The sequence below is a fragment of the Carassius auratus genome, chromosome 8 (genome assembly GCF_003368295.1).
Source record: "Carassius auratus strain Wakin chromosome 8, ASM336829v1, whole genome shotgun sequence".
In the NCBI taxonomy this organism is placed as follows: Eukaryota; Metazoa; Chordata; class Actinopteri; order Cypriniformes; family Cyprinidae; genus Carassius; species Carassius auratus.
The window spans coordinates 4,924,962-4,950,410 of NC_039250.1; the positions used below are offsets into that span (position 1 = coordinate 4,924,962).

Consider the following 25,449-nt stretch of genomic DNA (forward strand, 5'->3'; position numbering starts at 1 on the left):
TTTTTATTATTCTTAATGAATTCTATCTTTCTATCTGTCTGTCTGTCTGTCTCTCTCTCCCTCTCTCTGTCCGTCCTTCCATCTGTCTGCGTCTCTTCTCTCTCTCTCTCTCTACTTTTTCAATATATTATGTTTTTATTTAAATACAGTTGTGTAATTTTTAATTGTCATGCAGGATTTGAACCTACAGTCTTGTAACCAGCGTATACCAACATTGACAAATCAGTCTTTCAAGATTATTTTATGAAAGTATTTCTTTTATTTATTTATTTTTCAAGAAAGGGAGCCACATACATACAGGATACAGATAAAAATACAAATATCAACATATCTTTTATCTCTGGTCCAGGATTTCATAAGTCTGTACATGTGAGCATGGCAAGTGATGTCTTTTTTTTGGCTGATATTTGTATGAAATGCACGCTGCAAGACACAGCCAGGTGTGGCCTGTGATCACAGAGAAAGATGAACATACAAAAGCAGAGTGTGTCACAGTGTGCTTGATGTATCGTCATAAGGGAATCAATGAAGAAATGTTTTAGGTTCAGTCAAAGTAAAGCTATATAGACAACATCTGAAAACAGTTTCTGCTTCAATCCTTCAGGATGGAAACACAAGCACTGGGTGCAGTTTGATTTGTCTTTAAACAAGGATAAATGTTTTAAAAGTGACCAAGACTTGAACATAATTTGTGTTTACGTGAAACAGCGTGATGAAATCGCCTTTTCTATACAACGTTATATCCAATATTAAACTCTTCAAAGCCTTTAAAGTGACTTCTATTGTAAGTGCAATATTGTAATTTGTGTTAACCAGGGTCATTACCAATGCTCTTTATACATTAATTATGAATTTACCAGCGGGCAAGCTTATTTTAAGTCTTTTATCCAGTAACTCTTTTATCCAAAGTGACTTAGAAAGGAAGAACCTCGAAAGCAATTTGTCATAAACCAGTGTTTGTTTATTTTTTCCTTGGAACTTTAAAAATATTTTTTTATATTTATTTTGCCACAGGTGAATTAGATATGAAGTGCCAGAAGACTTGGAATTTAATGCACACATCAAATGGACCACTTTTATGATATTCTTTGAAGCAGCATGAGCCAATTTGATATTCTGAGGTTTTTGATCTGGTTAAATCGTCCAGTGTATGTGTCTCCATATGATTGAGATCATGTCACAGAGGTGGTCAACAGAGCTTAACTAGTCTTAAACCTTGGAAACATTAATTGAACTCTCTCTCATATCTCTCTTCAGGTATTGTGATCCCGTGAGTGTTGCATGCATGAAGTGGATGATGCAGGTGTGAGTGTCATGTATTACAGTTTAAGGAGGAGCAGTTTATCCTTCATACAAACATTCACAAGCACAGACTGAGATTCAGTCAGCAGAGTTAACCTCTAACAACCTCGTCTGTCTCCTGAATAAATGCACATATAGATCAACACTGACACGGTACTGATTTACTTGTCATTGGGGTCCAAAATCTGTTCTAAGAAATGCTTCTATTATGCTTTTTTTTTTTTTTTATTGAATTTGGTTAATGTTTTTCTTTGCATATTGTATTATTAGATTGACAAATTTAGTGGAAAGTTTAATTAAAAAGCTGATCTGGAAAATTAGTTCAGTGTCATTTATTTGTATTAATGACCTGGAAATAAGACTTGATGACACTATTGACGAGCATCATAGCATCATAACATCTCTTCATCACTTGCTTACCAATAGATTCTCTGCAGTGAATGGGTGCCATGAGAATGAAAGTGCATGCAACTGATAAAAACAGCACAATAATTCACAATCAGCCGAGTCAGAGGTATAAGTGGATTTTGATTATAAACACAATGCTTTTTGCTTCACAAGGTATTATCAATTAAGCAAAAAGCAGCATGTTTATAATCAAGATCCACTTCTTTAGAATCGTTTTGGAGTCTTTTCGCTAGTAAATGGAGTTTGATATGTGCATATTTCTCTCTTCATATTTAGCATTTAAAAAAAAAAAAATCACCTTGATGTATTTATTTCTTACAAATGCACATTCTTACTTCCCAAGAAATCATATGATAGACTGGAATCATGTGGATAACTTCTTATAAGCTGTTTAGACTCTCATTCTGACGGCACCCATTCACTGTAGAGAACCCATGCTAAATTTACCCACATCTGTTCTGATAAAAAAAAAAAAAGATATTAGAGTACTTGAGGGTGAATAAGTTTTTCTTCTTTTATGATTTGCTTTTCATTACCATGGCTTCAATTGTTTTTAAATGTGAGCCAGTGATGGAAAAATCAAAGGATAACATGAAAAAATATATATATATTGTTCAATTAAATTCAAAACACCAGCAAATGGAGTGTTCTGGTTCTGTTGGTTTTCTAGCTTTATAGAGATGAAGACAGAATGTATCTTCACAGCATTTCAATGTTTTTAATAAGAACATAAAGAACAACTATGCTTTAAATCCTATTTTTACACAAAAGACATGTCTTCAAATTTAGAACAATTCAGGAGAGAGCAAAACTGGGCAATTTGTCCTTGACCCTTTTCACACATGAGCTCAAAATGCAAATCAGTATTTACACCTTCACCGTCTGTCTGCTTCAGTTCAGTCATAATGGTACAGAGCCTTGAACATCTTCAGCTAATAGAGGCCTCTTAGAGAAGCAAATTGCATCATTTGCGTTTTCCCCATCAGCCTAGTCCTGCTTTAGAAACCCAAGGTTGTTGTGCACGCTGAAAAGTGGATGGCTAACAAAAATATGCATGCATATCGAGCATATAAACATGTGAAAGCCCTCAGAGAACTATGGGAAAAATCTTTTTAATTTGACCAGTCATTTCTTGGGAGGTATGAAGACACTTCATCATGCTTTAAACCCAGAGGCATGATTAAGCAACCGAGATGGCCTTTTTAGTTCTTTTATTATTATAACTCTGACTAAAGGATTTCTTAAAAAAAAAAAAATCAATAAATCAGGGGAGAGCTGTTCTTCTAATCTGAAATCTGTGAATTATTTGGCTTGTTCTTCAAGAGGATGTGAAGTGTTACTAAGCAAACTGCACAGAACCCCCCACAGTCAGACCGTCCCTGCAGTGACATTGATAGATTGTGTGTTCTTGGCAGACACGGCCCTCCCTAAGAAGATCTGATAACATGAGACTTTAAGGGTGGCCATTTCTCACTAAAGGACACATGATGGCACACAACTCAGTGGCTTGTTTTACATCTTTTCTCAGTGGAGTTTGCACAGGCAAACTTAACTCTCACTATTGCTCAGAATTAAGACGGTTTCTGTGCGTGACTCATCCATTTGTTGCTCATCCTCAGCGTTTGTTCTTTGGGCATGAGATACCACAAATCACGCAGCTTGTTGAGGAGAGATGTGCTATTCATTTTCTAAGTGATCTGACTTATGATTTCTGCCTGGCAGGTGATCAAACAGGCAAAAAATTCCCTCAGATATTAAAGAAAGGACCTAAGCCTTTAATCTAGAGATTAAAATACCATAGTGTGGGCCTTTATTAATTGGGATTAATAACTCATAACACTATAGCATTCAACTGAAACCATTTAGTACACCTTAGCAACATGCTGGCGCTTTAAACAGTGATGTGATTGTTGAACCATTTGGGTTCTCCAAAGAAACTTTCAGGTAACAGTTCTTAAATGAGCCATTTTTCTCCTTAGTGGCACCATATTAATAATCTGAATATATTTATTTCACTATGAAGGTGCATTTTATGCAGTGGAAATTTTCCAAGGAAATTTAAAGTTCTTCACTGATGCGTCAATACCAATAAAGAACCATTATTTTTAAGAGTGAGTCACCTCCATCTCAACTTCAGCTCTCTTTAGCTAATATCTTTGACTAATAGCAATAACTATTTGTTCTGCTCTGGCAGGTCTAGTTCTCATTCAGTTTGTTACTGACTGAAAACACAGCTGCATATATGTTAACCAATTATGATGGATGTAATTATAATGATTATACAACAATCAAGAGGGGCTTTTGGATGCTTTTGGACAGATGGCAGTGGGTGTGCATATTCTTTCCCGTGAATTTCTGTCCGTTTGCATTCATTCACTGACGTGCTTGATGCATTTAGTTACACGATGAATGTATTATGGTCGTCCAAGTGGGAAGATCTGAGAAAGGTTTTAAGTCTCAAAAGAAACCCAGATTTTGCCTCAGAAATTAAGTGGTGACCCCACATGATACCCAAATTATTTACAATACAAAAAGTAAGAAATGTCCCTAAATTCAAACATTAAAATGTAATAATACTATTTTCAAGAAATGCAAAGGCTCAACAATATGCTAAATTATTAACTTGACACAATCTAGCTAATTTGGTTTCTAAAGCATGATGCCCTAAACAGACAAAAATTGACCTTATAAAACACATTGTGGTCTACACAAACCCTGTGAACCCATATTTAATGTAATGTGGGTCATATTTTCCTCACGTTTAGGATTTTGCTCATGGATTTTGAAGATTATGTCATGCAGCCTTTTCATTTTTGGCTTTTCTGTTTTGTGGATACATTTGTGCCAAAATACTGTAGAGTTGGATTGCACACATCTTCGACGCCCAAAATTAAAGCATTTATTTTGCAGTGTCAGCTATGAATGATTATATGGTTAGCTGCATTGTATTATGTGTCTACGACCCTGATCAGAACAGACCTGCAAGCCAATAGTTGAGAACCAGTGTTTTATGCCATGTTAAATTTGCAGCACAAAATAAAGATGGTGTAGAGAGAAAACGTCCAGTGTGATGATCCGATGTCAAGTGACAAAGGCATTCGGATGCAAGTGTTTCAAAAACATGAAGTCGATCTCTCTTTGAGTCATCACATTCGGATGATATGTTGCTCATAAAAAAAGTAATCAGCTAACTTTTCTGTCTGAACCAAGAGAAAGGACTGCTAAAAATCCAACTTTAAACGGAGAACAAAAAAGCGAATTCACGACACACATATACGATACCCACAATTCAACTCTCCCGTGGTGTGTCCAAGTTCAGCCAGGGTTGAAATCAAAACACAGTGGGAACTCGTGGTGAGGTTACAGTCCTCGCAAACAGGCTTTTCTTCACAGCAGTCAAAAATATCTTCTGTTGTTATGTAGTCCTCAGAAACATTCTCGTGGGTTGTGCTCAACTGAGCAATTACCGTCCACTGATCACGAGAGACGTTTCCGATGGTTCGGCATGAATAGTTTGTCACATCACTACACAACACAAAGGGATGAACAGGACAGTGGGCGTTGATTCCTTGGAGAGAGCAGGTAGTAGCTATCATACAGCAACAATGGCAGCGTTGAGAAACATTTGCTGGTTCATTACGGATGAATTTGCCTTGCGTGCTCGCAAGCCCCATTGTGGGGGACGTTTATTGTTGGTTGAAGTAAAAACCAAACCGGTTCGACTCGAGGATGGTGGGGTGGGGGGTGTCAAATTGATGCCGTATCCGCTTGCTCAACATTTAAACGAGTCCAAAACGAGGGGTTGAGGATGTGTGCTGCCCATTCAGCCTAATTCTTTCGCCTTTTGTTTTGGAAAATTCAGGAAAGGCTTTATCTGAGCCGTTGCAAATCATAATGGGCAGTGGTGCATTTTCTCATGGGCCCCTCAGTGAATTGTGGATATGTCTCCCATCCAGGCCCCTGGCAGTGGTCTGGGATACGTGTATGCATTCTGTGAAAACAAGCGAGAATGCATTAGATTTACATGACAAATATAGCATTGTATCAGGCACTTTTCCAGCACAATTGGAATGCACTAAGCATGTTGTTTACACCCGGACTCAATGCATCCAAACAAATTAGCTTTCAAATGTGTTTAATTTGATAGCGTTCCCAAGATGATGTTTCTTGTGCAAATAATGCTCTGCTTTTAATCGAGCTAAACTGTCTTTGACTCTGGATGAAGAATCAATTAACTGTCACAACTATATATTCGGTATCTTTCTTCCTGCAGCCAGAAACATTTTTTAAAAGCATGTCATTTTCCAATTAACTTCTACACGGCGCATTCACGAGATGAGCGGTTCACTTAATGCACATAAACATGTTTTGCACTCACTCATCTTCATGTACAGAGTAACCTGTGTTGCGAACAGCTCCAATGTTGAAAACCCATTAAATTAAAACGATCCCTTATGGAAAAGTAGCTGTGCATACATCGCAGTATTGCATTAAATGCGAGTTACCAGATGCATGCAAATCATCTCCAATCTCTGTGCCTTCTCAGAAACACAAGTTTGTTCTCTGCTTAAAAATGTCCTTTCATCCAGCCAACAAGATTTTTTTTTGTGTAATTATGTGCCAAACAGAGGAGTTTACATGCTGTTTTTATTTTGTAGTGTTAGTTGAATATATGATCTTCATTCTTCAAGACACAAAAACAGTAGGGGTCTGATCTCTCAATTGCAGGGCTCCACGGAGAGTTGTAATTATTGAGCTTATGAATAAATCATATATCATGTCTCGCAAAGTGGACGGAGTAGGATTCAGTTTGTCAAAGCTGAACATAAAGAGGAAGGTGTACTTGTAAGGCAAGTATAGCTAGGGCATGACTTTAAATTGCCTATTTAGTTAATATTATAACACTAGACACGGCTGTGGGCAGGAAACATACATGCATAGTGAGCAGAATATATTGACGTGATCAAGGAAATTAGAAAAGGCAATATCCATTCACACTAAGTGCAAATAACTGACCTTGAGTTATTGAAAAAGCTGTTTTCCCTCCACCTACCACTGCTTAGGCGATGTATGCTAAGTACAATAGCTTTCCACTTCAATTTCCACTGTGTGAGTGGCATGTCTGTTTGCACTTTGTCTGAAAAGGATGCTCTGTGTTGCTGTATATACTGGTTTAATATTCTGTTACACTTTGTGTAAATAGCCATTGGTGTTAAACACGCAGCAGGTCAAGTAAATTGGTTCTTATCAGCCCAGATTAAAGTGGCCACTGGAAATTATAGTATATATAATGGTGTAATAAAATTACTGGAATCAAAACCCTCATTTTTTTATTTATTCTTCTATATCTCTCTATTGAGTTGATGTCGAATGAACATCCAGTTAGTATTACAGTCTGTTGACTGATAAATGATAATAAAAAAGATCAAAAGAGTCATTATTTTTTGTTTGTTGCATTTGTTGAAATCAAAAGAAAGAAGTATTTGTATAATTGTTCTGTGCCCAGTCTGTCATTCTCATCTCATTCTATTCACACTGTAAGGTTTTAGTGCAAAAAATAAATAACAATTTAAATACTGTGTGGGTGTATTAAACTTACAGCAAGATAGTTTAGTACCAAATCTTTCCAGTTTTAATCTAAATCTACATGAACAGTATGTACTGTGAAAAAAAAAAAAAAAAAACTAAATTACTAATGAAACCTTTAAAAGAATCACTCAAGGTCATGTTGACATTATGCAAACACTGCATGCATACGTAAGGGAACATACAGTTCTTTAGTTTTCTTTGCATTTTAGTCTATCTGTCTGTCTGTCTGTCTGTCTGTCAGTCTGTCTGTCTGTCTGCTGGCTGTCTGTCTAAGGTTCTATAGTTCTATCTATCTGTACCATTCTAGTTAGCTATCATTCTTCCTCTTGCTGTAGCGAAGTCATTTTTCTAGGTATCTAGCAATTCTTCTAGCTTTCGTTTTAGTTATTGTTCTAGCTAGCTATTTTTATAACTATCTGTCTACTGATCTAAAGATCTAGTTTATCATTCTTGCTCTTGTTCTAGTTAGTTTTTGTTCTAGCTAGCTGTCATTCATTCTAGCTCGCATCTAGATATCGTTTTACTGTCTACTGATCTGTTGCTCTAGCTAGCTATCTGACAATCATTCTAGCTAGCTGTCATTCTAGCTCTCATTCTAGTTAGCTATTGTTCTAGCTAGCATTCTAGCTATTGTTTTAGCTAGCTACTTACTGTATCTAGCTAGCTAGATCTAGCTGCCATTCTAGATATCTTCTGATTTATAGTAGGACAAGAGCAAGAATGATAGCTAGAACTATAGATCAGTCGATAGTTGGCTAGAACGACAGCCAGAACTATATCTAGCTAGATAAATTTAAGAACAACAGCTAACTAGGATGAGAGCTAGAATTCTAGTAAGCTATTGATATAGCTGTCGTTCTACCTCTCATCCTAGTTAGCTGTTGTTCTAGCTATCATGCTAGATAGCTGTCCTTCTAGCGATTGTTTTAGCTAGTTATTTATCTAGCTAGATATACAGTAGTTCTAGCTGTCATTCTAGCTTACTATTGACTGATCTATAGTTACAGCTAACTATCATTCTTGCTCTTTTTCTACTTTTCTATCTAGCTCTTGTTCTAGTTGGCCATCAAACTAGGTAGCTTTTTATAATCATTAGTTATCTGTCATTCTTTTTATTTAGCTATTTTTAAACTACCATACTAGTTAGCTAGTTCGAGCTATTGTTCTAGCTAGCTGTAGTTTACGTTATAAACACTTTTATAAAGATGGGACGTACTGAGGATGATAATGGGGAAGTAGACGTTGTGAGCCAGATTCAAACTCTAATTGCCCTTAGAAGCACCACTGCAGCATGTCTATGTGTTTATTGATAAACCTTGACTCCAGCTATGTTTTCTTTTGATCCTGAGTTTTGAGATTTCCAGATTGTTATAAATCACTCAGACCTCAGATAACCGCTAACCTGAGAACTCTTTTCACCACGGTGGGAGATGCTTCTCTAATGGCTTTTTAATTTGCACCTCATCAGTCCTGCTATAGAGTTTTCCAGACGGAGAATGGATAGCGCTCACCTTATCATTGATTAGTCTTTCTCAGAGACTCTAAATGAGCCTGTCCATCAGAGGTGCTCATTTCTGTACAAAATAACACTTACCATAATGCCATCATTATAAATCTGCCTCTGTGCCACCTAACTACCCTTTCAGCACACGTCTGCACTCATGTGTGTTAAATTGTGTGTGTGTTTGTAGGCAAACTTGGCCTTGATTTATCAAGCCTGAATTGCTGTGGATTGTGAATAAAGGACAGCAGCTCTGAGAGATGCAAGCCAAACGCTATGACAAATAAACAGGCAAGCATATAAATCTTGATGGCCACTCCACCTCTCCGCCTGTACAATAGAATCATGAGTCATGCAGTGATGCAAATTAACTGATGGGCCACATAAATTGTTATGATGACAAATAAAAACGTCAACATCAACACTTCGCCAGGTTGGAACACATTTCATATAATGTGGCAGTCGGCTGGAGTGAATCTAACAGTAGTGAGACACAGAACTGAAAGGTTATTACTTTCACAGCTCAGAAGTCTCATGGAATATTTTGTTATGTATTAGTCTTTTGATATGTCAATATGCCTCAGATGTTTCTGCTAAAACACCCTTAAGAAAAATACAGATTCTCACAAGCTGAAATACAGGAACAGCATTAAATGTGCATAGCAGCTAGGATCATTTGCTTTTGTGAGAAATATTTGAATTTATATTGAGATCTCTGACTTTTTAATTTTTCTAGGCAAGACTGAGCATAGTTCAAACATTCCCCTCTAGAGGAGAGAGGTTTTGTATTCGGTGGTGTTATTTTTGTCCAATACAGTTGTGATTTCGGCCACAGTGTTTTAGGGAACCACTTTAAACTTACATTAGGCTTCTAACTTAATCACAGAGGAAAAAAATCTAGATAGGAGATTTCAGCAAATGTCTCCACTTGTGCTTTATTTTAATCTCATTGTTACATAGGAAAAAAAATCTAAGATATGTGTTTTTATTGTGTATTTTATGGCTCCTACGATATACGAGAATCTGGAGCTCATACTCGATGAGGAAAAAACACCGAATTTCATTCAGAGGCCAAACCGAGCAACAATATGCAATTTGGGGCTGTTACTGATATTTATATGACTGCTTTATAACAGTGTAGCAGACTACTTGTATTAATAATGCAAATGAATATCAGTTGTCACTCTTTATCTCCCATTAATATGTCTTATTAATGGATATTTAAATTTTCTTAAATGATCAAACTCAATTTTTTAATATTGTGTGGGCAAAAAGAGTCTGATTTATAATTGATTCTCATATTTTAACATGATTTTTTTTCTCTAAAAAATAATGTATGTACGATCAAGTAAACCTATGACCTACAACTAAAATGACATTTACTTGCTAAGACAATAAGAATCATCAATCAGATGACAGAAGGCATTAGAAATGTGCATATTTTCATGTCTCATATGATACAGTATATGGGCTTAATGAGGTTAAAGGAACATCTCACCCAAAAAGTTTAATTTATTGTTTGCACATGCAATTTTAAAAATGCACAAATGTAAAAAACCCAATCCAAAACACATTTTTGAAGAATGTTCATAGCTACACAACGATAGTTCATAATGCTCAAATTGGGCTCAAAAATAGGTAAATATAATTATTTCATGGTAATGCTCTTCATTTACATTAACACACTATATTCCAAATCTTATGAAGTCAAATGAGCTTGTGCAAAGAAAGCACTTTTTTTTTCTTTACTCTCCTCTGGGAAAGGATGTCAAAGGGATTCGAATAACAGAATGTGGCAAGAAAAAAATGCATGTGCAATCAGACCTCATTTGTACCTAGTTTATTTTTACATTATTCCAGTTTGAATCGGATCCCAGAGGTGATTGCGCATATGTGCACACGCATTTACATGCCCACCCACAGCATTCACTCGTACTCCCATCAGGTAACATCGAAATGAGTAAAGCTGCAGAGTGAAGCGAGCATGTAGGTCATGCAACAATTTCCTTTTTGACGGCTGTGAAGGCAGTATGCAGATGCACACCCAGAGGGCTCGTAGGAGTTTGGATCTGTATAATTGTCTCTATTACTAGCAGGAGAGTGACTTTTATATGTCAAATGTTGGTGATTGCAGAAAAAAAAAAAAAAAAAAATTAGACAAGCATCTGCAGGTAGGGATGGTGATATCTTCAGGCTACTGTGACGTTCTCAGAGGGGAAATTTCAAGAAAAAGTTTAACTGCGCTTTTAAGTGCCCCATTGTACATTATGAAAGAGGACAAAAGTGAAACAGCTTGTTAGCTGTGAATAACTGAAATCAAGTTAAATAAGTTCCACAATTGCAGGCGTGCTGATAACTGAGGGAGAATTGTGACCTTTTTAAGATGTATATTCAATGCTCTGCAGGAAAGACTCCTCTTTTACTTGCTGATTAGACTCTGATTCTGTTTCTTCAATGCTGGTTGGATTTGAAAAGCTGGCGATGTGTGGAAGGGAATACTAGCATGCTGCATACTGTGCAGTATTCCGTGCATATTGCCTACTAATAGTGAGTAAGACGTAGCAAGAATTCATGCACTAGTTAATTGTAAGATTTTGGCCTAGTCGGACAATTTTAAAGGTATCGTTCAACCCCCGCACAACAAATATTTACTCACTGAGTTTTTCATCTAATGAAAAACAAAACAACAAAAATGTTTTTTTGAAGAATGTTGGTGCCCAAATACTTGCTGGGATGTTAGGAAAGTAAATGGTTACCAGCAGCTGTTTGATTCCAAAACTTTTTTTGAAATATCATCTTTTGTATTCAACAGGTAAAAGTTTATGTAAATTAAAATGTAACTTTAGGCTATTAGAACCCAAAATATTAAATGGCAAGAACTTTGTCAAGTTTGGTGGTGAAGGTCCGACTAATATGCTTTTTGAGCATGCTCAGTTTAATGCACTTGAATAGTTTGTATTTTTGGTTAGTGCATGGCCACTTTACAATAACATATATTTATTATTCAGAGTTAACAGCAGTTTCATATCTATGTTGAGTTTTTGATTGCATTTGATTGTTTCAAGTTACCATTCTATTTTAATCAGTATCAACATATATATATATATATATTAGGGGTGTAACGGTTCACAAAATTCACGGTTCGGTTCGATACGATACACTGATGTCACGGTTCGGTTCGGTTCGGTACGTTTTAGATACAGCAAAATGCAAAAACATCTCAACTTTTCAGAATGCCGCAAGCGCACCGCGGGTCATGTGACAAGAACTAACCAATCAGCTTCATCCTTTCCCATAACAACGTTGAAAACTCAGCCAAGATGAAGGAACAGCTGATTATAGTTGTATATGGATTGCAATTTTGAAATAAATTTAGTAGCAGAGCTACTGCAAGCGATTTTTAGAGCTGCAAATCCATTTATCCTTCGCTGAAATTTCCGCGTCTCATGGAGAGAGCACGTCATTGTTGCTTAGCAAAGACAGACGCCTCATGAGCGCTTCTGCCCGAGCGCTTTGGAAAGGAGGAGAAAGACGCGCTTAGCGTTTTCCACGCGTTTTTAGGAGCGATATGTGAACGGACCCTAAGGCGCTCGCTCACTCAGCACGCGCTGAAGGCTCATTGCAAAATGTCTAATGCATTTAACAGACCAGAAATATACGATCCTAAAATAACCAACAGGTCTGGTGTTTGGGTGCACTTTGGATTCCCTGTAAGCTATAATACTGGTGTCTAAATGCTGCAGGCATAGTTTGTTGTGTGCATGTTTCTCCTTTTTTTCGTCTTTTCCCAGATAGTACTGACACAATAAGGTGATGTCGGCGTAAATGAGTTGACATGTTTCAAGTATTCACGCTGGTGTTTTTTTTTTTTTTAAAGCAATGAAGCAACCGCGCGAAGCCCTCACTATATAGGATTTTAGAAAGAATGCAGAGCACTAGTGTAGTGTGCAAACTTACCACAGTGTGGATTTCAGAAAGTGTGCAAAGACTTCACGTGCACACTTACCATAACATGGATTTACAAATAATGTTCTAAGGAGGGGCTCTCATGTCACTCTGATCGAGCAGCTCATAGATGGAATCATGCATCTCAAACAATATGTTTGAGAGTCATCTTCTTTTTCTAGTCTGTTAAACGCATTGGCTATTTTGCAACGAGCCTTCAGCGCGTACTGAGTGAGCGAGCGCCTGACTGAGTCATAACATAACATAAACATAAGTTGGTGTTTTTTTCTTCTTCGGGAGTGTCAGGGGCGTTGCCTGTTACGTCGTTTGGGTTATTGGGCTACCTTGTTGAACGCATATCATTATATTTCTCTTTTTTTTTTTCAAATATAATTAATTAGTCCAACGAACCGTTCGGTATGCATAATGCGTACCGCGTACCGAACCGAAAGCGTCGTACCGAACGGTTCAATACGAATACGCGTATCGTTACACCCCTAATATATATATATATATATATATATTAGGGGTGTAACGATACGCGTACCGAACCGAAAGCGTCGTACCGAACGGTTCAATACGAATACGCGTATCGTTACACCCCTAATATATATATATATATATATATATTAGGGGTGTAACGATACGCGTATTCGTATTGAACCGTTCGGTACGACGCTTTCGGTTCGGTACGCGGTACGCATTATGTATACCGAACGGTTCGTTGGAGTAATTAATTATATTTGAAAAAAAAAAAAAAAGAGAGAGAAAGAAATATAATGATATGCGTTCAACAAGGTAGCCCAATAACCCAAACAACGTAACAGGCAACGCCCCTGACACTCCCGAAGAAGAAAAAAACACCATCTTATATGTTTATGTTAGGCTACTCAGCAGGCGCTCGCTCACTCAGTACACGCTGAAGGCTCGTTGCAAAATAGCCAATGCGTTTAACAGACTAGAAATGAGAAGATCCTCCAATAACCAACAGGTCTGGTGTTTGGGTGCACTTTGGATTCCCTTTAAGCTATAATGGTGATGGCAAGAGAGTGGTGGATAAATAAACAACGGTATGTCGCATCTGCAACATGACAGGGTACACCAGCGGGATTACAAAAAAAAAAAAAAAAAAAAACCAGCGGGAATATCTGGGATATATGCGTCAGTACTATCTGGGAAAAGATGAAAAAAAGGAGAAACATGCACGCAGCAAACTATCCCTGCAGCATTTAGACACTATAGCTTACAGGGAATCCAACCCAAACACCAGACCTGTTGGTTATTTTAGGATCTTATATTTCTGGTCTGTTAAATGCATTAGACATTTTGCAACGAGCCTTTAGCGCGTGCTGAGTGAGCGAGCGCCTTAGGGGCCGTTCACATATCGTGCCTAAAAACGCATGGAAAACGCTAAGCGCGTCTTTTTCCTGAGGCGTCTGTCTTTGCTAAGCAACAATGACGTGCTCTCTCCATGAGACGCGGAAATTTCAGCCAAGGATAAATGGATTTGCAGCTCTAAAAATCGCTTGCAGTAGCTCTGCTACTGAATTTATTTCAAAATTGCAATCCATATACAACTATGATCAGCTGTTCCTTCATCTTGGCTGAGCTCTCAACGTTGTTACGGGAAAGGATGAAGCTGATTGGTTGGTTCTTGTCACATGACCCGCGGTGCGCTTGCGGCATTCTGAAAAGTTGAGATGTTTTTACATTTTGCTGTATCTAAAACGTATCGAACCGAACCAAACCGTGACATCAGTGTATCGTATCGAACCGAACCGTGAATTTTGTGAACCGTTACACCCCTAATATATATATATATATATATATATATAATGTGTGTATGTGTGTGTGGGCGTGTTTTTGTGACATATCAGGACATAACACTATATGACCTTTTCTCTTTACTCAACAAGCTGATACACAAGAAAAAATAAGATGGTTAATCATAATTCATAAATAAAGAAAAAGGAAGTTAATCATAATCTTAACTTTAAATTCCCAAACAACAGTCAGTTATTATTGAGTTCATATAAGACTTTTTTAATAGTTGATGGAAGCACAGACTAAATTAAAGTCGATGCCTCAAGTTTTTGAGTCTTCTCAACATCTGATGTTTTACAGTAACAGTATTCTACATGGTGTGCTCTTGTATACTGCACTTTTTGGTAGGTTTTGTTGTAGGCCAGCTGGGTGAAGTGCTTTAGCTCTAGAGGAGTAATTCAGCTCAAATTTGGTCATAAAATTCTATTTCGTCTGTGGAACACAAAAGCACTTTTTGTCCTAGCTTGGCTTTTTCATGCAATTAAAGTTAATGTGGCTAATTTAGACTCAAAAATGACAGTAAAAGCACCATGGAAGCCCCAGAAAGCTGTTATATGACTTCAGATGACTTGAAATGCAGTGCATTGGCAGTTTTAATGGTGGCTTTATGCTGTTTTTTAGCCTTTTTTTCTGATCAGCATCTTTCCCCATTCTCTTTTCTTGACTTTTATTTTATAGGGCATACCAGACATTCAAAATCAAGTTTTCCATTTGTGCTTAATAGAAGAAAGAAAACTAAAGGAGAAGAACTGCAAATAGGAGAATTACCTTTCTGTTTAATTAGCCACTGGGTCGAGGGATCAGGCAAAATTCCTTCTTTCTTAGATGAAGTCTCATCGTAGTGTGATATAAATAGCATTAACATCCTGCCGCACAGTTTGTTTTTAATCTGCACCTTTAATCCAAGATGGATTCTGCTCTATGCTTCTCTGCTCACTTTAATTTCCTCTCTCACTCTGTAAAGAGTGTTGAGAGAGAGAGAGAGAGAGAGGAGACTGCAAGGGCAGTTATGAAGCGATTGTGCCAATGGATTTCTCTAATAAAGCAGGACTTCCTCTGACCCCCTGAGCTCAACCGTCCCTTCAGCTCTACACCTCTGCTGTCACACTGTGAGTGTGTGTGTGTGTGTGTGTATGTGCATATGCCACAGCTCGAGAAGGCAGCCGCTTTCAGCAGATAGGGCACTAAGTGTCTGCCTTTAACTGATGGAGGAAAAACTCCACTGAAACTGAAATAGTTGCAGAAGTGAGGGATACAGTGTGTAAAACTTATACACTGCTGTTTGGTTGAACATCAGGTGCCCCCTTTAAAAAAAAAAAAAAAAAAAAAAACTACACTGGCCTACTTTAGGGTTAGTTTTGAATAGTAATTGGGTTAGCTTTGTTTCACATACCTGGCAACCCTGGCATCAAGCTTTGATGCAAAAGTAAAAAAAAAAAAAAAAAAAAAACGTGTCGTATATTTCAAGTGTTATGGGTGTAGGCCTATATTATTGAGTTTGGTGAAAAACAAACCAAACTTTGCTGTATTATTTAACTGTACTGCTATTTTTGATATGAAACAAAGTCTCATACTGCATTTCAAATTCTGACCATTTTATTATAATATCCAAACAATACCGTTTTGGTTCTGTTTAATGTGGAGTGACCGATTACAGTGCCTCAGTTAAAGATAATTTAATTTGTGTTTCATTTATGTAATCTTCAGTATCTAATTTATATTTGAATAAATCCGTTAGGTTTTTATGACAGCCAGAAAATCCTGACCTTGGCTGTTGGTCTCTGTGCAAGACTCTATTAGCACTGCAGTTCACTCCAACTCGCCGAGGAAAAACACACAAGTTGTGAGAAATCAATATTAATCTCTCAACTATTGCTATAAATTGTGGCTATATAACTACATGTGAATCCGATAGTACTATTTTATTATAATAGTGCTGGTTACATTTAAATGGTGTATGCAAACACTTTTTTTTAACTCAATGGATATTTCATAATAATGAAGGTATAATTTTGACTTCACAATTACATAATTAGGTCTGTATTTCTAACTTTATTAAAGCGGAGGAGGTGATCAGTTCACGTGCTTTGTGCTGCCACTACTCGTCACTCTACATTAAACAGCATCTAAACGCTAATTATTATTTGAATATTGTGATAAAATGGACAGAATTTGAAATCTGACACTTTGTTTTGTATAAAAAAAAAAAAAAAAAACAACAACACCGCAGGGCTTATTGTGATGGGAGGCGCACTATAAAAAAATTGAGACCAACACCAGGGTGAGTTAACGATGACTTGATCTTCATTTTTGGGTGTACTATCCATTTAAGTGATTTTGTTTTTCAAGGCTACACACTTTTGTTTTAATTTTCTTTTATGTTTAGATGTTGTACTGGAAAACAAGCCTGTTCAGTTACTCTGAAAGAAAAAGATTCAATAAACATGTATTGATAAAGTTTTACAGATGAGTTACATCACACATTGCTCTGAGTTTTATTTGAGACAGTTGTTGGCAAGTGAACTAGATCTCCTCAAAGCAGAACTGCTCTTTTTCTGGGTTATGTCTGTGAAATAATCACTACTGACTACATTTAGACAGATACAAATTCTAATTGAAAAGTCTGCACACAGTCGACTGTGTTTTATTTATAAGCAGTCACAGACTGCCACTGCTGTGCAATTACAGTCTTTAAATGATTGGGCTATCATCGTGGTGTGAACTATTTCAGATAAAACACCCCTAATCAGCACGTCTAAACACAATCAACTTCTGATTTTGTGGTTTGTAGTTTTGACCCGAGCAGTTCTAAACTTGATTTTGCAATGAAATATACTGAATCGTTTTTAGGATTCACATTAGATTTTATAATATTAAAGAAGTCAGGATTTCATGTTGATTTTAACATTGCTTTCGATCCAAGTAAATACAAGAATTGTGTGCCTTATGCAAAGAGTGTAAGACTCGAGGGGGAAGGATGCAAGCACAGCGTAGAATTATCTTTTGTAAAGTTTTATTCGTCTCACAAATGATACGCAATATCTGAGGTGAAATGAATGGTTTCTTCAGGATATGATAACGTGAAGACATTTCATATTTCTAAGAATGCTGCACATTTTATATGACATTTATGAGTCACCAAACACAACTGCAGATGTTACAGTAATTCAATAATAATAATAATTATTACTATTTATATACATTGATCTGATTTGATTATTCACATAACTCAAAATAAATCCCTCTTCACCTTGCAGTGGAATCCATTTTGCATGTAATGCACATATACATAACATTAGCATCTTGACTCTGATCCGTTAGTCTGAAGGCTCCTGACACAAAACACGCATTGCTTTCTCCCTCAGAAAATGCCGCAGCCTCTAAAAAATGTGCCAACTGCCGTCTATTAATACACCTCGCCTTTGTATCTCATCCATTTTAGCCTGTTGTTTGAAAATTGCTAATAAATGTGACGCCTGTGTAAACGGCGTCCTTGGCTTACTCCTGGGAAGAGCCGTGTGCAGTTTAATTTGGAGTGCAAATTTAAAGTAATTATCATTAGGCCTATTTTGTTGCAGGAAGCGATGGAGTTATCACGTAATTGATACTGTTGTTGTCTAAATGATCAGCCTGAGCCAGTCACACTATCAAAACAGACCTGCTCACACAGATTCCTTTTAAATTAATATTTGCCAGTGTTTCTAAAGAGAGAGAGAGACAAGGAGAGATTACTTTTTTATTATTATTATTAAATGACTTTATTAAAAAAAATGTGTGGGTTGTAACTTATTTATACAAATTATTGCTTATTAATGCTGAACAAAAAATATATATAGTAGACATATTAATATATATTCTGCATGCAAAAATAGTAAAACTTTCTTTACGCAAAATATAATTCCTCAGCTTTGTGATATTTACTCAAACTGAAAAACTGTGATTTGTTTTAGAAAAGTCATGTTGCGACAATCTACTGCATACACTGCCTTGCTTGAAATTGGACCTGCAGTTTTCTATGAAGAAATGTGCATTCAGTCGAAAAATATGAACTCAAAATGCAATTCTAAGTGCATTTTACTTCATGGTTCTGGGGGCAAAGTATCCTTATCAGTTGTAGAAGCAAACAAGCAGCGAGTATCCACTTAGAAAACTTCAGCAGGGATGAAAAAAAATGAGCAATTTCATGCTGAGATTAGAAATGTGAAGCCAAGGTGGAAGTGCCACTGATAAACAGCTAGAAAAACAATCTCACTTATTAGGGTCGCCAGAAGATTGGAGAAGTTAGTCACAGTACTGAAATACAGGTTAAAGCAGAGCATGACATTTCGTGTTTATGCCTTTCAAATTCAAGATGCATGCTCCACCAGGTTGTCCTAACGAATCAAAACACAAAACCACAACAGCTGGGTTTGAATTGGGAACCGTCAACTGTCCAGGAGATTGACTGAATAATTAGCACAAGAACAGCATGCAAAAATGATGTTTATGCAAATGCTAAATGTATTCTGCTTATGGTGTTACAAATCAGTTTCATAACAACTACATTACTGATCCTAAAATACTCAAGTCTCACTTAACAAAACAGACATGTTTTAGACAAATTTATCATTATTATTATTATTTTTTTTTTTGTATTTGTGGAGGGAGAGATTAGTCATGTCATTTATTAGTCCCTGAGGAATAATATAAGCTCTAAATGCCTTCAGCAGGATGCATATGAGCATATGCCACACTGTATACTTTTATAAATTGGAAGCTTTCTAGAGTGGTGGGAAGATGATTGGCATCTTTATGAAACTATCAGGCACTGTAAAATGTGACATTCTCTGAATGTCACACATCAGCACTGGGAGAAAAGCCAGTGGCGTCGCTTTCATCATTATGGTGACACGAGTCAAGGCAGTGGCTCTCAGCTGGTTTCACTGCATTGGACATCAAGAATTGGATAGCAGCAGGATGATTCACTGTTTTGGTTAGTGTAAATGTCTTTTGAAATGCAATGGTTTTATGCTTTCAGCAGACATTACCTTGTGTAGTTTCGTGTATGTGTGTGTTCATGCATATTCTCGTATTGGCCCTGTTGTAATTTGATTATATTGTAATATACAGATGAAATTGTCCCAAATTACCATAGTACCAAATTACCCACCCCCACCCCTCCTCCTTTTAATAAGCCTGTTTATTGCTCTTTACTAACTATGGATGATTACGTGGTTAGTTGCATATAATATTATGGCTGTAAATCAATTTTTAGGCCTGCTAATTAATTAAATTAAATTAATTACGCCAATTCATGAAATTAAACCGAATTGATTGCAAATATCTGTTGAGAAGATATTTATGTAAAATTAACATTTCAAAGCATATAATAGACAAATATGGCTTTAGAATTGTTAAATACATGTGGGCTGATATTCAGTTAAATGGAAAAAAAAACTAACTTTACAATGGAGTCTTCACAGCTATTTATGTAGGATCCATTCATTTGCATTGACATATTTTGCTTATTTATTTATTGGTCTTCATACACATTTGGCTGGTGCATTATATTTTTTTTACATTTACTTGGTTTTTAAGTAATTTTAAGCAGACTCACAAAAACATGAATGGATACTTCAGGCTTGAATGGTTAGAAAATACCTAATTACAGAGTTAACAAATATTAGAGGGCACGATAAATAGCATCACATTTTAAAATAATCACACTAAATGAACATTAAATTAAAATGATAAGCCTAATTTGCATTTTCCCACTGCTTTCTGTCACCCTTTCAATATGGTCCATCAGTTGAGGCCTGATGCAATGCATGCAGAAAAGTATTTCACCCTGAAAAATACAGTGAGGATTTGATAGAAGCTTGCGACGTCACATCTCATCCAGTGTGTCCTACTATTGCTTTGCTTTTCTCTTGGGGTGGGACAGAAAGTCAAAAAGGGTACAATTAAGGCGTGTATCTTCCCCATCAGAAATGTCATGCATTATCTGGTTAGGTTTGTAAAAGCTTTTATGAGGCTACTTTTAATTATTTTGCATCACCCAAAATAATAAGAGAGACCAGAGTCAATCTGACACAAACATGAGAAAGAAAGATAAACAATAAGATGCATAAATGAGTATCCCACTCATTAAATGTCAAAACTGAATATGTGATGACCCATTATAACACAGAGCTCCAAAGATGTGACCAAATGAACAATGTAGCAGCCCCAAGCAGGAGTTAAAAGACTAGGCAATAATTGAAGGTGATGGAAAACATGAATATGTACATTGATTTCCAACAGCTGGTACTGGTAAAGGGCATGTAGTCATGCAGCATAATGCGTCTAGAAAAAAAAAATGCTTTGTAAAATAAAGCTCCATAATTTAAGTCCATAATTACTGAACGCTGTTTCAGTTCCTTCTCGTTCCGTGATAAACACAAGGCTTATAATAATGACTCACAATAATGTCATTGTGAGTGTTGTTTCATGTCAAGAAGGCTTCGTTTCTGTGAGGCAACTACAGATGACACTACTCTGCTAGGACTGTTAGCTATGAATTAGGTTTAATCGAGGGAGACCGTCAAAAGAAAATAATAGAGCTGGTTGAATAGCACTTACGGGTGGTAAAATCAAATAAAATAGTATGATGGGTCAAAGGATGAACTTGTTTACAACTTTTACACATTACTTATCAATGTAAACCAAGGTAGCAGAATTTATCCTGTTGAATACTTCCCTGTGTGCCACATCTCTGACAACTCCAACTCAAAGGAATAGTTCACTTAAAACCATGCAGCAACAAAAGTAGATTATTGTTATTTACTTATTTAGAGGCTCAGGTGATGTCTAGTAGTATGACTTTTGCATTTAAAGGAGGAGGTCATGTGATTTTATTTATTTTATCCACATGATTGTCCTTGATTGATTGGCCTCTTACAGGTTAGGAGACTTTCTCATGAGGAGATAGACAGTTAGATGGTGGGGAGAAAGGTATACCGCAGGGAGCCGCTCCATCACCTGCCACACTAAGTCACATTTAATTTTCAGTGAGCAGCCTCAGTTCTTTAAAGTGCCTACTTCTTTTATACTTTTTATAATAGTGACCAACGTCCTGTGCAGTGTTGATCATAAGGACTGTGGACTGTTCAAAATCTTAAGGTCCAAAACCCCCTCTCTATTCAAGCACTGCCCAAAGTGTACAATTTTATCATTTACTCTTTCTAAACTTTTATACTGTTATTTGCTCTGTAGAACATGAAAGGAGCATCTTAAGTTTTTATTTTTTTTCCATTAACCATCCATTCATTCAAACCATAAAGATTCATATGACAAGTTTCATGAGCATGATTAACGTGGTCACCGAACTATTGCTGTATGAAAAAGTCTTTGTGTGAAGATTCTTCACATTTCACCTTTAGAGAACTACCGAAAACAATTAACAGCATGTTTGGAATTACTTGGTGAGTGACTAATGAGAGAATCTTTTAATTTAAGTGAACCATTCCTCCACTCATGCAATTAAATGTGAGTATTTGAATGATGTGTTTCAAAGTAGCAACAGGAAGAAGGAGAGAAGGTTTACGGGCAGTCATGCTCATAAAAACTTTACCTCTGACTCCCTGGTGCAGAGAATGCGTTTTTTTAGCGGTAGGTCATACCTCGCACTCTCTGGAGCCCGAGATGGTGCAGGTGCACGCCCCGTTGACCAAAGAATCCATGGTCTCGGCATTGGCATGGTTGTAGCTTAGGTAATACTCTTGAAGTTGAGAGTTGATGTTGTGCTCAGGCTCTTGAGTCTTTTTCCTGCGCTTGCGTCGAATGGAGTGCTGCTGGAGTTGCCTCATGCTGTTAGGGTATCGTCGCCACGACACGTAAATCACTAATAGGATTAAAGACACAGATAGAAATAGGGCAACACTGCCAGCGATGATCTTGTGGAAGGTCATATGCTCAAATTCAGGTTCTGGGGTGAAGGGTAGGCTGCTAGGTGTTACTGAAAGGGGTGGTAGGAATTCATTGTTGGACTGAATAGGGAACAAAACCTTTGGGGTGACTCTTTGTACGTGGGTAACTTTAGAAACCTGTCTAGTTGTGGTGCGTGGGGTTGTAGTGGTGGTTGTGGGTGGTTTTGTTACATAAAGAGTTGTTGTAGTTGTAGTCAAAAGAAGTGTTAATTCCGTGGTCGGTTCCACAGTGAATATCTCCTCACACACAGAGTTGTTCCTCACTGCGTCCATGACTCTTTCTCCCTGAAGGGATTTGGGAGTGCTGCAAATAATACTGGCATCTCGAGTCCCCCTGAAGTTTCTCAGCCAAGACACCAGAGGGCAGATACTAGAGCTACAGTCCCATATGTTTCCTGCCAGGTTGATAGTGCTAATGGAGATCCACGATGAAACAACCTCCTGGGACACGTTGCTTATCTTGTTAGACTCCAGATTGAGTGTATGCAAGTTGGGCAGACACCTAAAAATAGCCGGATCCAAAACTTGAATTTCGTTGCCTGATAGATCCAATTTCTGTAAAGTGTGCCAAGTCCACGGCGAACCCTGGACAACCGACCGTATGCGATTCCATTGCAGATAGAGAGACTGCAGATTCAAGAGGCGTGGAAATAGGAAAAAGTTAATCCTGGAAAACTGATTGTGTTCAAGGTGAAGTTCTGTTAGCCTGAGCAGTCCTAGAAATGTCGTACGAGTTATAGTCCGTAGGCGATTATAACCCAAATCTAGAAACTCCAGGCTTCGACATTCCATAAAAGTACGGACAGGGATGCTTTTAATGTTGTTTGATCGCAGGTGAAGATTCTGAAGCTTGCGTAGTCCATGAAAATGCCCTGGCATCAAGTCCTGCAGCTGGTTGTAGGACAGGTCAAGGTTGCGCAGGTTTGGGACAGTCTCAAAGGTGCCGTTTTGCAACTGCGCGATCTTATTAGAGCTTAGGATTAGTTCCTTTAGCCTGCGAAGCCCCTGGAAAGCCAGTCTATCCACTACGCTGATGGAATTGTGGTCCAGGTAGAGCCAGACCAGCTGGTTGAGGTGAGCAAACTGGTAAGGTAGCAACAACAAGAGGCTGTTGTACCGCAGGGATAGACCCTGGCACCCTAGAGAGATGTTCTCCGGGACGTCTTGAAAGGCTCCAGACTCGCAGTAAACAATCTTGCCTTCGCATCGGCAACTCACAGGGCACATCCGCTCCCCCTTGCTGAGCAGCAGGAGAACAGAAGCATGGAGAAGAAAACATGACAGGCGCCCTTCCCAGAGTAAGGGCCCTGCAGAGAGAGACAGACAGACAACATTTGAGGTCAGTTTTAGTATTCACCCTAGTGAGCACAGGTTTGCAAGTGACAGTGGGTGCACTCATCAGTTATGCACAGCCGCATCTTTATCATCAAGAAAAACGATTCATGACTGTGATGGATGGGGAACATCCTGTAGAGTGTGCAGAGTGTTTGCAAGCTATTAAGACATAATGCATGAAATCCAAAAAAAGAAAAAAAAAAAAAAACACTGGGGACCCTCTAATTGAATATGAAAATTCAAGCTGAATTATCCATCATTTAGCACTACACCTTTTAACGTGCACTGGTTTTAGCCAAAATGGAAGCAAGTGGGAAGCGAAGAGGGTGTTTTAAATGAATGGAAATCAATGAGATCCACTTATCAGAGCGGAGCTAATCAGCATACATCTAACATATGCATGGAACAGTTAGTCGTTTCTCGTACACCCCCTCAAAAGATTTAACTAATGTTGCAGATTAAAAATAGCATGCACAATCTACAGTACATAGCTCAAAGCAGCTGAATTCTGAATGCATCTTAGAATTCAAGCCAAATTAAGTATGAGAGAAAGGCAACATAAGGGTCATCCGTCTCAAAGTTTGCTTGTATCATTAGCAAGTAACACATGACAAATACGTTTCCCACTGTTCTGCTGCTTTGCGTTGATGCTTTAACAAGAAGAGATGTACATTACCAATGAGGCATACCAAACGGTTTACACAGTCATCAATTTGATATAATAGTGTCCTATTGGGGCAGTAAATATGTTTCATCCTGTGGCTAAAGGGCAGTCACCCATCTCCTGCTGACTAGTTATTGGAACAGAGAGATGGCATTGAGACCAAGTCGCTTCCCTTAGCAGCAGAGATCATTAGCGGTATGGTCTTAATGGATAAAGATCCATAAGAAAATAGTCATTCTTCCAACATGAGACTTTGCAACCAAGCAAGCTGGCTGTATTCCCTACAGTCTTTTATATAGAAAGAATACAACATTTTATAAGTAATTATATGACCCATTAATACTGCACATTCTTTTAATTGGGGACAAAAAATTTGATGAGAGCCGTGCTCCCACAGATATATTGTATGGGTTTTCCTCAAGGAAATTTCATGAGCAGTGGGCTACTCGATGGATTTGGTACATTTTCCACTGCTTGTTATTAAACTGGTACAACAGGAAAAAACATCATCCAAGAAAAGGCTGCATGTGAACCTTAGCAATCAATCTCCACGTCTAGCTGTTAAAGAAATCAATGAGCAAATTAAACCTTCGAGAGTCATTAGAGGCCAAAGATTTGCAGAGCTTATTCGCGTAAGGTTTTCCTCTCACTTAACTGTTTAACATCAAGAGTAAACAGAGAAGGATGTTTTTAAAATCATAGCTGTCCAATGTGTTTGTAATGGAGGGTTTTTTGTGTGTGTGTTAAGATTTGTTGTGCTTCTTCTTCCACATGCTACAGTATGTTTCCTTGAATTAGGTTACTTGAACTAAACATTAAATCAAAATCGATCTGTTTAAATTAAGACAATCCTGGTCTTAATTTGTGTTTGTAATGTTTCATCAAAATGTAATTCATTTTTCCTCAGGTTTATACACTGCTGTTCAAAAGTCTGG

General features: G+C 37.5%; 1 protein-coding gene across 2 annotated transcripts in view; it reads right to left on the minus strand.

Annotated features, from left to right (window-relative positions):
- Positions 1 to 1,514: 1,514 nt before the first annotated feature.
- Positions 1,515 to 25,449, minus strand: part of LOC113107042 (leucine-rich repeat transmembrane neuronal protein 4-like) — a 28,755-nt gene continuing 4,820 nt past the window's right edge. The window contains exons 2-3 of one of the 2 annotated variants that reach the window (XM_026269175.1): positions 22,210 to 23,822; positions 1,515 to 5,701 (exon numbers count right to left, since the gene is read on the minus strand). In XM_026269175.1, coding sequence (XP_026124960.1) covers positions 5,636 to 5,701; positions 22,210 to 23,822 — 1,679 coding nt within the window. In that variant the 3' untranslated portion in view covers positions 1,515 to 5,635. Of the gene's footprint in view, positions 5,702 to 22,160; positions 23,823 to 25,449 lie in introns of both variants that reach the window. The other variant, XM_026269176.1, reaches the window with a different exon arrangement.